This window comes from Bradysia coprophila, chromosome III (assembly GCF_014529535.1).
Source record: "Bradysia coprophila strain Holo2 chromosome III, BU_Bcop_v1, whole genome shotgun sequence".
NCBI classification, from domain to species: domain Eukaryota; kingdom Metazoa; phylum Arthropoda; class Insecta; order Diptera; family Sciaridae; genus Bradysia; species Bradysia coprophila.
Genome location: NC_050736.1, coordinates 4,177,950 through 4,190,742, shown reverse-complemented (window position 1 = coordinate 4,190,742; position 12,793 = coordinate 4,177,950). Strand labels below are relative to the sequence as shown.

General features: G+C 35.5%; 1 protein-coding gene across 3 annotated transcripts; it reads right to left on the bottom strand.

Moving 5' to 3' along the window:
• Nucleotides 1-4,713: 4,713 nt before the first annotated feature.
• LOC119078522 lies at nt 4,714-11,851 on the bottom strand. 3 transcript variants are annotated; one of them, XM_037186106.1, is made up of 6 exons: nt 11,541-11,851; nt 10,237-10,353; nt 7,825-10,139; nt 6,569-7,758; nt 6,080-6,538; nt 4,714-5,942 (listed from the first exon to the last, which is right to left on the bottom strand). In XM_037186106.1, exons 3-6 carry the CDS (start codon nt 10,118-10,120, stop codon nt 4,998-5,000), a joined length of 4,890 nt encoding a protein of 1,629 aa, XP_037042001.1. In that variant the 5' UTR covers nt 10,121-10,139; nt 10,237-10,353; nt 11,541-11,851; the 3' UTR covers nt 4,714-4,997. The 3 variants fall into 3 exon arrangements, with proteins under 3 accessions (XP_037042001.1, XP_037041985.1, XP_037041993.1); XM_037186090.1 differs by having other exon boundaries at nt 6,080-7,758; XM_037186098.1 differs by lacking the exon at nt 10,237-10,353 and having other exon boundaries at nt 6,080-7,758; nt 11,541-11,842.
• Between the last annotated feature and the right edge of the window lie 942 nt (nt 11,852-12,793).

The window sequence follows — 12,793 nt, the reverse complement described above, 5'->3', positions numbered from 1 at the left end:
ATGCAATTTGCTTTATTGTTTTTATCTTTTATTTATTTTTTGTTGCCATTTTGTATTCGCTTTTGTTTTTAAGTGTATCCATTCATTGTTAGAAGATTTAGTCATATACAATGTCTTGTAACATATAAATTAGAATTTTCCGCTGTATTTAGATTCACTATTAAACCAGTCATTCTGTACTTTATTGTTTAAGGAAGCATATACATTTTTCTGTTTGTTTTTTCTTACAATTTATATATTTTCATTTTTTTAAATAATTTTACACAATATATATAATTCCATAATTTATATTATTCATTTACTTTACCTAATGCATTTTTTATATTTAATATTTACCATCATAATAACTAAAATGAGTTGAGATTTTTTTTGACGAATATTTTTGATTTATAATTTTATTTTTCATTTAAATAAATAAATTTCCATTGCTACATTCATAAATAATTTATTTTTTATTTTTATATGATTAAAAGTAAATTATTGATTTTTTTTCTCTTTGAATCATTTAAGCGATTGACGAGGTGATTGACTTTGATTGAAACAACTAAGTGTATGTTAGGATTTTTCAGAAATGTCTCTCTTATTTGTAATCATGACAGGAATTAAAAGTAGGTACACGTTCAGAGGAGGTAAAACAGCGAAGTTTTTATTCATTTTTTTTGCAGTCAATGTAACGCCATAAATGATTCAATTTTGATTTTTTACTTTTATTAATTTTTGGTATTTTTGGTTACGTGGATGCATCTACATTTAAGATATTTTTTTCATATTTCCTTCAAATTTTATTTTTCATTTCACATGATAGCGATTAGTCAATTTCCTTTACATGCTTTTGTTTTCCCTAGGGTCGAAAGTGGCTTATTACACACCTAGGGAAAACAAGAATTTTGGTTTAGGGTTCAAAGGCATATAAAATACATTGCTTAACTCGGGATAAAAGTTGAAAAGTCTCGTTTTCGCGTGCTTATTGACCTCGGCTTCGCCTCGGATCAACAAAATTCACACGAACACTCTTCTTATCAACTTTTTATCCCTAGTCATGTAAATAACTATTACATGCTGCATACGTCGAAAACCGTACTAAACATCATTCAGTTCTTTCGACGCCTTCAGCATCTAAAACCTATTACATAACTCGGAAGGAGAATGAAAAGTCTCGATTTCGTGTGTTTATTGAACTCGGATCACGGGCCTGACACTATTCACGCTATTCCTTATTTTTTCAATGCTGCTATTCACATGTCCAGACCGTGACTCGGATATGTCTCGGATCAACAAAATTTACATAAAATTAATATTTTTCATCTTTTTATCACTAGCCATAGAATGATAAATGCTCTTTTGCCTTAAAAAACATTTATCACCGAGTTATATACAACGCTCTTCTCAAAAAAGCTAACGAAAATTTGACTTTTCGCCGATGAGCGCTGAATCGAGAAAAACATGCTACATGCGTCGAAAATCGTACTTGTCATAATTAATGCACTTTTTTCGGCGCCCTAAGCATGTAAGATCATTACATAACTCGAGATAAAAATGGAAAGTATCGTTTCATGTGTTAATTGACCTCGGCTTCGCCTCGGCACAATAATTGTCACACTAAACTGTACGTTTCATTTTTTGCCGTAACATGCCGTAACACGTAATAGTATATTACTTCCGAGGTTCCAAGTTGTGTATTTGATAAGTGGGGTGTTACAGCCCGACCCGAAGGGGAGGGCTGTATTCCCCACTTGTCAAATAACAACTTGGAACCTCGTAAGTACAATGCTTTACGTGATTAGGCAATGTAAATGAAAATGAAACATGCCGTAACACGTAATAGTATATTACTTCCGAGGTTCCAAGTTGTGTATTTGACAAGTGGGGAATACAGCCCTCCCCTATGCTATAAGTGTCAGATACTTCGTTTGACTCCATCAGCATGTAGAATTCTTTGGATGAATGTGTATAGTCAAGCCACTAAGCACTTATTGACCTCGGCTGTGCCTCCGATCAAAAAAGCTCAAACGAAAATTGGACTTTTCATTCTTTGCCTTACGTTTGGTTCTCGCTTTTGACTCATTGTATAAACATCATATTTACCAAGCCAACTAAGTTCCAAGCAATGACTAATTGATAATATACAGTCGAGTCCTGTCAAAAACCAATGGTTGCTAAAATTTGTCATTTTTGTTTCAGACATAGTTTGATAGGTTTTTGTAGAGGATTTTCGACCGTATACTAGCCATTAAATAAAATATGCTAAAATCATTTAACAGTAATGAAGGTAATGAACGTTATAAATCAACGTTAAGAATTGTTATTTCATTTTGTCATGGAAAATTCAATACAGTCGAATTTATGTTAAGAGTTTGTGGATTACAAATGGGATTTTTTTTGTTTGTTTGTTGATTGAAAACTTGTGCTAAAAACCGAGTACCAAGATGCTTATATTTTTGTTAGTAGCAAATGCAATAAAGGGATGATTCTTAAAACATAAACCATTTAACGATTTTCTTTTAATATCTATTCTAATTGCACATCATTTTCTTTTATATATCAAACATATATAGACAAAGCAGGATGACACTTAGTCGGTGTTATTGAAATGAATGGATTAATGGAAAAAAGTTTTATCGAATACATATATTTATACCGTGTGTGTACATGTTCAGACTCGCTATGTAAATCGTTTTTTTTTTGTTGTATGGATTTACTTCGAAAATTTATTTTATGTTTTCTTATTGGCTGACTTTTGTTAACTTTTTTAGAATTTAAAAAAGGGAAATTTTTGTATTAAAAAAGGTCAGTCCAAAATTTCGTTTATTTTCTAAAATTTTGATAAAAAAAATTCTATTCACAATACCAAATTCATTCAATTTTAATAGGAAACGTGCTCAACAAGCACCATTAATTTCATTTTCATTCTTCAATCAAACAAAAAGAATGTTTGCCACACAGTTTCACTGAACAAAGAAGAAGTTTTACCTTAATGTACTCAAAACGTAGCTCTAGGTATCAGTAGACCGACTCGAGATGACCAACACGTTGAGAAAAATGATCCTTCTCCAAGCAATTTTCTTTCATGAAATCACACAACCAATGACACTATTATGTCATTGCACACAACCCATGCAAAAAAAATTGCCCTCAAATTCAAATGTTTGACGAATTGAAATATTTGAAGTTGGAAAATGCCTAAATTTAGAATTGAATTGTATTTCAAAACCTAAGTCTAGCTACACATAGTGATGCGAAAAGGACCTAATCTAAATTTCGAACTTGAATTTTTACGTTTTGTTGTTTCAAGAATTCTTCGCTGATCAACATGGCGATAACGATAAAAGTGAAAGTTCTGTGGTTTTTACATACGTTTGTTTTCCCTAGGGTCGAAAGTAGCTTATTACAACCCTACGGTTGAAAAGTGAATTTTTTTAAAACCTATGTCTTGCGATGACTATGTGTGAAAAGTAAATTGACTAACACACTGGAGATAATTGAGTTCCAAACAAAAATTTATTATATTTTTTATCGATGGAGAACCTAATTATAAGACACTTGGTCTCGTATCATATGCCAAAAAAAGTTAAAACTTTTTTTATAAATCACTTTGAAAGTCACTGAAAACACGAAAATTCGAATCGAAATACAAAAATTTTTGATGACATACTGTATTTCTATTCGAATTTTCGTGTTTTTAGTGACTTTCAAAATGATTTATAAAAAAAAGTTGTAACTTTTTTTTGGCATATGATACGAGACAAAGTGTCTTATAATTAGGTTCTCCATCGATAAAAAAAAAAAAAAAAATTGTTTGGAACTTAATTACGGCTTAATTATTGCTGTTAAGGAGTAAGGGCATAACTCCAAAAAGAAATCCCAAAAATTGTATCTTTGATTTTTAGAATTTTTTTGAGGTGTTCGCTTACTCCTTAACAAAACCCAGTTTGCCGATATCCTACTAGCCGCAATTGTCGGCACTATGTTAAGCTCAAATGCATTTAAAATCCATTACATAACACGGGATAAAAATGAAGTGTGCTTTATTAACCTCAGCTTCGCCTCAGATCAACGAAATACACACGAAAACTCTACTTTTTATCTCTTGTTATGTTAAAGACTGTTGTACAAAATAGCTCCGCTTCTTGAAAATCTAACTTAGTGGACGTGGTTTACGTATAAAGCGGTGGGTGGTGTGGGTATCGTTGAATAGCTAGTCTAGTTTACTTTCGATTGACATCGAAATATTTCACCAACGCCCTTAAATAACGAAACTGTACCACCCAATAAGTGACTAGATATAAATGGAGGGAGGTGAACTACAAACACTATTAAGAAAAATTAAAGATTTTTTTGGTGCACTCATTACCAAAAAAATCTTTAATTTTTCTTAATAGTGTTTGTAGTTCACCTCCCTCCATTTATATCTAGTCACTTATTGGGTACATTAAAGCAAAACTCTTTTTTTTTGTTAAACAGAACGGTAGCCAAATTGAAACGAAATGTTAAAATTGTGTTAGTATCACACATTTCCTAGCAGTCATTTTCTCTTTCCGTATTTAAAACATAAAATTTTCTTTAATTCTAGAGCCTGATCAAACTGAAACTGCATATACTCATCGGTTATTAAAAATCATTCAAAAGTCAGTTTTAGCATAAATTGTTACTAAAAGTTAGTATAAGAAAAACAAACTACTAAAGCGGACGCATTACATTCGAATTCTCTCTATTTTTGTTTTTGTTTTTCTAAACATTCTATTCGTCGATTAATATTTACTAAAAAATGACGAATCATTGATTGATTGGGTTTGGTGTATGTGTTTCTTTTATTACTAAAATATGTAACATTTATATCGATTATTGTATCATGTTTTTTGTTTGTTTTTGTTTTCCTATTTCATCATTTTCAATAATATCTGACAGTCTTCAACATTTTCTTAATAATTTTCTTCTTTTTTTTTGTAGCAAAACCTTTTTAAATATATAAAATATCGGGTCACTTACCCCTCTCTTTATTACAAATCATTGGTCGTACAGTTCAATCGCTTCTGATACAAACACAAAGCTCTGTGAATTAACTCATATTGCTCTGAATTCTGTACCATGCCACCTCTTTGCAGCCGCAAATTACATACAATTCCTAAAATATCCACCGATAACTGGCCACCAGCGGTACCCGTTGAATTCGAAGCACTTTGCAGCACTGACGTTCGCATTTGTCGTAAACCATTCAAAATAGCTGCAAAACATCCGGTTCGGCCAATTCCAGCTGAACAATGAATCACCGGTAACGGTATTATGACATCCGTAGCATTCGTCGTTTCGGCACTGTTCCATTCATCGGTATCGTCCAACAAATGCAAACTCATGTCCAACAATACATCAATGTCATCTGGTGACCGATGATCCGGCCAGTCGGGAAACCAGTAATGATGACAGTAGAACGAATGATTTGCTAAATAGTTCATTTGGCCACGCTGAGATACAGACTCTGTGCACCACTGGCTACTGTTCAGATACAGGACACACAATGTGCGTATTGTATAACCATTTTTGACGATAATTTCAACCGTTTTAACTAGAAAATAATTGCAATTATTTGGAAGATTTGGTAGAAATAATGACGACGAATCGGTATCGGCGGGGTCCACATGTTGATTCGGATTTTGAATGCAATCAAATAAACGGTCCACTGTTACATCGTCGATTAAGTCGATTTCGTCCATTGGATTGGCGGGATTCACAAATGTCATTGTTTCGTCGGTATTCGTTGGGAAGTAGATGGCACATTTCTGTCGACTATTTTCCACGAAATCGGTTAGCATCGCGATTTTTTGATATCCCGTCGGTGGAATGGCTGCCTTTTTCACGTTCTGATAGATCATAAGCCAATATTCGTATATGGTGTTGGTGAGTGGACCCTGCGTTGCAATGTATGAGTTGCTCACGTAATCAGGACCCTAAAATTATTGAAAACTTTATTATGAGATGGAACAGCGGGCTATAGGAAGTGATAATAATAGAGAAGGCAGCCCCATTTCAACTAGTATAGAAACCGTGAAACTTTAATACAATAGACAATACAGTGAGCACTAACCTTAATGAAATTGGCATTGATATACGGTTCTTGCAGCAGTCCCGGTTCAGCTGATAAAATCACTCTAGAGTGCTCGTTCGGTAAAATGGTTTTGTAGCGATTTTTTGTCTGTGATCCAAAAACCAGCGGCTTCTCTTGATAGTTGGTCGGTAAGTCCCAGAATTCTTGATGCAAATTCCGTAAAAGTAGCTTTTGTGAGTCATCGGTGGATGTTGCTAGCCCTATTGAATTGTCACACGATTTGGTCATCTTGTCATCACTCATCATCGTTGACTGTCCTTTATTGTAACTGTGCTCGAAGACAACATTCAGATTGCGTAATTGCTGATCAGATAATACATTGGAGGCTGACTGTAGCATTTGTATGTTGGCCAAATAAATTTTAAAATCTTCCGATGTTGTTTGCGGACTGAGCGGCTTCGTCGAAATATTTCGCACCGCGCAGTCACAGTAACACTCCCGAACATTTCCACCCACATTGAGCCGATCACTTCCCAACTCTGCACTTTCACCATCCCCTTTGCCAATAAATTCGCTTGCATCGACCGTGATGTGAGTGTGACGTGGTGATGTATGTTTCAAATCACTGACTGATCCATGATGTATATTCGACTCGCTGTCACATTGTTTCAGGCAAATCGAAAAATTGTGAAGATTTTCTGAACTTAAAAACTTCCTTCGGTGATGGGAATGGTGATGAGCACTTTGATGCCGTATTTGTGAGTTGACTGGATCGTCTCGAACTTCCGGTTGATCAAACGATTCGGTGTTACCGACATTTATGCTGCTCAAACTACATTCCGAGCCTCGCAGGTTACAGTTCGATATGCTTAAACCTCTGTTCTGTATGTTTAACGTCAGACTTGCATTCGAATTTCGACGTTCTAGCAGCCCTTTCTTTTGTCGCCCAACACCACCGTCTTGCGATATATTTAGTGAACTGTGGCTGTTGAAACGATTCAACGAATTCGATGATCCTTGAATGTTCAACGTCAGACTTGTATTGGATCCACGACGCTGCAGTAAATTCTTTTTGTTTCGAATTGCACTAATTGAACTGTTCGTATCGAAACTGAAAGCTCCACAACTGGTCCCAGATAGATTGCAATTTGAGCCTTGTAAATTTCCGAGGCTGTAATTCGAAACACTCAGTCCCTGTTCGGCATTCAATGTCAAACTATGATTCGATCCTCGTCGTTGAATTATGCTGTTACGCGATTTTCCAACGACACCACTGGCTATACTACCTGGAGTAGTTGAACAACTTGTCGACATTTTATTGGTCGTGCCAAAGTCACTCAAAGTCATTACTTCGGGCAATGTTTTCAAATTGTTGTTTGACACACTGAGTGTCGCAGTTTTGATGGTTTGCAAATTTGATCCTAAATAGTCTCCGGACTGCGAAGTTTTCATCTCGCCTAAGTACATACCGGCTGGACGTTCGTTAGAAGATTGCTTTCCGAAGTCGGTTTTTTCGTGAAAACTGCCCAATAGCTTACTTCTAGCGCCGAACGATGAACGATTTTTGTTTTCGTCTTGTCGCATGGCCGCAAACAAAGAGCCTTTTGAATGCTTGAACTTTTGCTGATGCTTCGTCATGAAGCTGGTCGATGACGGATTTGACGTACTCATTGGTGCGGTTGTGTAACAGCAATTGTTGCAATCGTTGTGCTGAGTTTCTGTGAAAAATTAGGCGAAATATTAATGAAAAGCCGTAGCAGCAGTAGCATAAAGTAGTAATTTACCTGCATCCTGATCCGACTGCATATGATCCCGAACAGGTTGTCGTTTAGGTGTACTTGGCACCGATACCGACGAAATATTAATGTGACTAGTTGCCGTGTAAAGCGGTTGTTGTCCTTTCCATGGTGACTCAAAGGAGCTCATTGTAGGGTCGGAGTCTAACGAAATAGCTTTTTGTCTGTGCTGCGTAAAAGTGGGAGTTTTCGGTGTGGTCGGTATTTTATTGCACTTGTAGTCGTAATCACTTGCATCGTCTCCAAGCGAGTCATCCCGTATGCTTAAGTTGATAGATAAATTGTTTTTGTTTTTCGAATGGCATTTTTTAGGAGTGTCAGCGTCGGTCAAATATGTTTTTGGTTCGTCTCTGCTGTCCGTTGTCCCATCTTCCGTTGCACAATTATTATGAAATTCTTCTTCTGCTGCCGTATTGTCCTCGATAGTTTTGTCAAAATCTTCTGAATTTATGGCGGCAATTTCTACCAATTCCTCAACAGGAATTCCAAGATTTTCTTCAACCAATTTTGCGCCGTCAGAGTCTAACGAAATTGATTTCAGTCTGGCACGTCTTGTGGCCTGTGTTTTGTTTGTTGATCCCGTTGATGATGCAGCCAAATTTCTACTGCTACCATTGTTCAGTCGCATATTGCCCAGCAATAACAACCCGTCATCTTCATCTTCTTCTACACAGTACATATCGTCATTGATCCCATCAGTGTCATCGGTCGTGGTGATTATTTCAATGCCAATTTTGTCCTCAACTACAGTTGTTGGGGTCATCGGTTTGTAATTCGGCGTGAAAACATCGACGTCCGGAAAACGAAAATAATTTCCATGTTTATACCCAGCTGATGTCATCAATGGACTAATGCCAGAAGTTGCTGTTATTATATCGCCACTGTGTTGTTGCAATAATCTGGGTGAAAATGTAAAGCGGCTGTTTGTGGACGATGCAGACGAATCGATGATTCGAGGAGAATTTTGTTGAGCCAATGCTAGCTCACCACACCGTTGTATTTTTGGCGAACTAGCTGCGCTGTGCGACGTGGCACTTGTAACGCCAATCGTACCTGTACCGCCTGTCATTGGAATGGCGTTCTCTTTATCGTCAGACAATATTTTCGGACTGTAGTTCGGTTTGTATCGATATCCATGAACCGGAGCATTATTTGATGAGACCGTTGTTGACGGTGACATTTGTTCTAGTGACGAATGATAGTAAAACAATTGTTCTGTTCCCTGCGACGGAGTCGGTGAATCATTCACCGTCCACTCATTAGATTGATGTGGTGTCGATGCATGAGAATCCGTTACGGATATTGATTGATGAGTGTTATCGTGAGATTGATGCGTTTGAACGAAAGAAAATTTACGAACGTCCATCGGTTGTGGAGGTGGGGGTGGTGGTGTACAAACGTCTTTTTGGTGAACTTTTCGAGCTCGCGGTTTTGTTACAATGGTTGTTGTACGGTAGCCAGGTGGAGATTGATCTTCGCTAAGTTTGGGTGATGAATTTGATGATGTTGGAGTATAGTTGATTGGTTGCGAAATAATTGTAGATGCAGGTACTGATATAGACACGTGAATAGGAACTGAAGTCGTAATGGTAGTATTGTCCATTATCGGATTATTTGCGGTATCATGAAGAAAAGCCGTTGTATTCGTAGTCATTGGTGATTGCGTTTGCCGTTGCGGATAATGAAATGTTGGCTGTGACGCAGTCGGTGATATTGGCGTTGAACATTTTTCATTATCACTAAAACCATCCATTGGATTTTTCGATGATGAGCCAGCGTTTTGATTGTAAACACCAGCTGGTATGTCGATGTCATCATCAATCATTCTAATTTGATCGTCTCTAGCTTCGATTCGATATCGATCGATTTGTTGTTGAATTGTTTTATTGCTTGGGTTCGATTTGAAAAATCGTTGCTTCGTCCAAATGATCAGCCATGCAATGAGCAATAGAACAATGAGAATGGAAAAGCTCAATATGGTTATTGGAAGTGCTGATTCTAGCCAAGAGTATTCCAATCGTTCGTAAGTGACCGATAAATGATTGTCAATTTGTCGATCCCTATGCTGTTGATTATGTGTACTGGTTGAGTCGATTTTGTGTTTTGATTTATCTTGCGATTGATTCGATCCAATTGCTTCGTTAGCATTATAGTTAAAACGATGATTTTTGTTGTTCAATAGTCGCGATTGTTTCGGCTGGATAGCTCGTTCGTTTGTTGCCGGATGTCGATTATGATTGAATGGGTCATATGCACGGTTCCAATAGATGTATGTTGGATCCATGTTAATGGTGATTGGTCATCTGAATGGAAAGCAAAGTTAATGTATTCGTATTCGCATTCGATATAGTAGAACAATGGGAAAATTGAGAAAACAAAAAATAAAATAAATTTAATTACTGTTATTACAGCCAATTAACTGCATTACGCTTGTTGGAACAATTTGCTCGTATGAAATTAAAACGTCTGTGCTTTCGCAGAAACTCAAAATTTAACCAACGAACTTAGAAGAAACGTCTAAAAAAAACAAAAGAAAAATTAAAAGTAAAAGAAACAAACAAAAAACATCAACAGAAAGCGCTCGAATTCAGTCCACATCTTTCATTTCATTTACTTTTTTACATTTGAAATATGGTCTACAGTTTGTAGGTTTAAAAGATCTCTCTGTGTCCCTTGCTTAATCTTAAAATATTTAAATTTGAAAGAAATCAACAAGAATTTTATTTGTTACAGTTGTTTCTTACATCTCACGGTGCGGAAGAGTAATGTACATTGTAAAAGGTAGTTAATGTCATACTACCTGCTACTGAGTTCTACTTAATTTTGTCTAGCGACCGAGTCACATCAGATTGATTTTTTTTCGCACAACAGTTCTGACTATTAAATAAAAAATTACTAATTCAAAGTCCTTGCAAACAGAGAACGCAGCATTGAAAGATAATTCGTTTTTAAATGGCAATTAATTGTCACTAATAATGTGCTATGTTATAATGTGTAGAGTGTGTACAGCTATGCTTCGGAAAATATCAATTTTTTCCAGATCGAGACCTAGATGTCGAATTCTTTAAATAAAGTCTGTTAAATGGCTGAATTGAACTGGGAACTATTTCCGCAATTTTTACAATGCCTTCGACAAAGAAATGAAAAATTTAGCCAAACAACAACACAATTCAGCCTACCCATACATTTTTTTTTACTATAAACTCGAAAAAAAAACTTTAATGGAAAATAATTTCGTTGTGAAACATCAAACGAAAGTGACAACAGTACATCGATGAATGGATCCCTCTCGTATTCGATATAGGTATGTTATGACTGTGTACTCTTTGTGTACGTAAATAAAATAAAAATAAAAATGTTGAGTCGTCGTGGTTCGAAGTAGGTATAATATGAAGTATGCACGAGAACTAGGTCATCGGGATAACTTTTTTTTTATTTTCATTTTATGATTTTCTACCCCCGCATAAATGTCTTAATTGGTAAATTGACGGCATATTGAGGTGACTATTGAAAATTTGACCAGTTATTTCGACGTATATATTTTAAAAACAAAAATATGCGAAAAACCGTTCACACAACGAAAAGGAAATGATTTTTCACACTTTCTGTCAATAGTTAAAACGCAGTTGATTTTAGAGCAGAAACAAAATGTGCCGATGTGAACGTCAATTGCAGTTGCGATGATTTTTAGCAACAGAACTTACCATCTGGCTAATAAATAGTTAGAGTCATCATTTATTCTTGTCGTATCCTTAAATTTTTGCACTTAAAGTATTTTTCAAATATTCACAAAACTACGTTCGTATCATCCATCACAGGACCAGTTCGAAACTTTAAAATATGCGACTTATTTGTATTTACACGCACTGTCACTGTAAACTTGTAATTTATTGATGAACTTTAAGCGAAAAACTGATATTTTCAAATCCTGAATGGAAAACTTTTGTACTCACAGAGTTTTTTGCTTCAAAAAGGTACTATGTCGACCATTCTTTTTAAAATTACACGAAATGTCAAAATATGAATGAATGACGAAGAATGAACATTTTCTACTGGAGCCACACTGGAGCAGTGATGCTATAGAAATTTTAATGCTTCAACGTTGGTACCAATCATCAAAAAAATAATTTGCCGCGCAATGATTTAAAATATCTCATTTGTGTTATATTTTGTTTAATTTTCACGTTTACTACTAATATTTACGGATCTGTGGTAGATGGTAGATTTTATTCAATTTCGCGAGTCGTAGCCCGAATGAAGTGGGTCCAAGGCATGAAAAACTTATATGACTCTTTCGGCATTAAAAACGTTATGTAAATAACTATTCTAGTCAGTATATTTCGTCATTTTCATCCATCCATAAGAATCCTGCCACCCCCACTAAATGTTTGGACGAAATCAATCCTTTACTACTTAGGAAACGGTAAGAAAGATATCGATACAAATGCACGCTGTAACTGCTCTTCAAAATTTGAATTTAAATAAATAAATTTCAATTCTGTATTTTGCCTAGCTAAGCCTCACTAAAAATATCATCAATCTATGACAAAATGTCCGAAGAATCTATCTAATATCAATCGAATGTTTTATCAATCGACTGATAATCGATAAATATCGACTGATAATTCGATTATCAGTCGACAATTATCGATTATCAGTCGATATATTTCGATTATCAGGCGATATATGTATCAGTCAATGTATGTCGATTATTAGTCGATATTATGTCGATTATCAGTCGAAATATGTCGATTAGCAGTCGATGTATGTCGATTGTCAGTCGAAATATGTCGATTATCGATAAAACATTTGATGAATTTTGATTTTTTGATCAAAAACGTTTTGGCCAAAAAAAAGTTCGGTTGCGTGGCTAACCCGTCTATCACAAGTCTATAATTGTAATTTTTTTAAACACTCTCCAAAGACCAAAAGCTGCAATTTTTTCCCCTAAAATAGC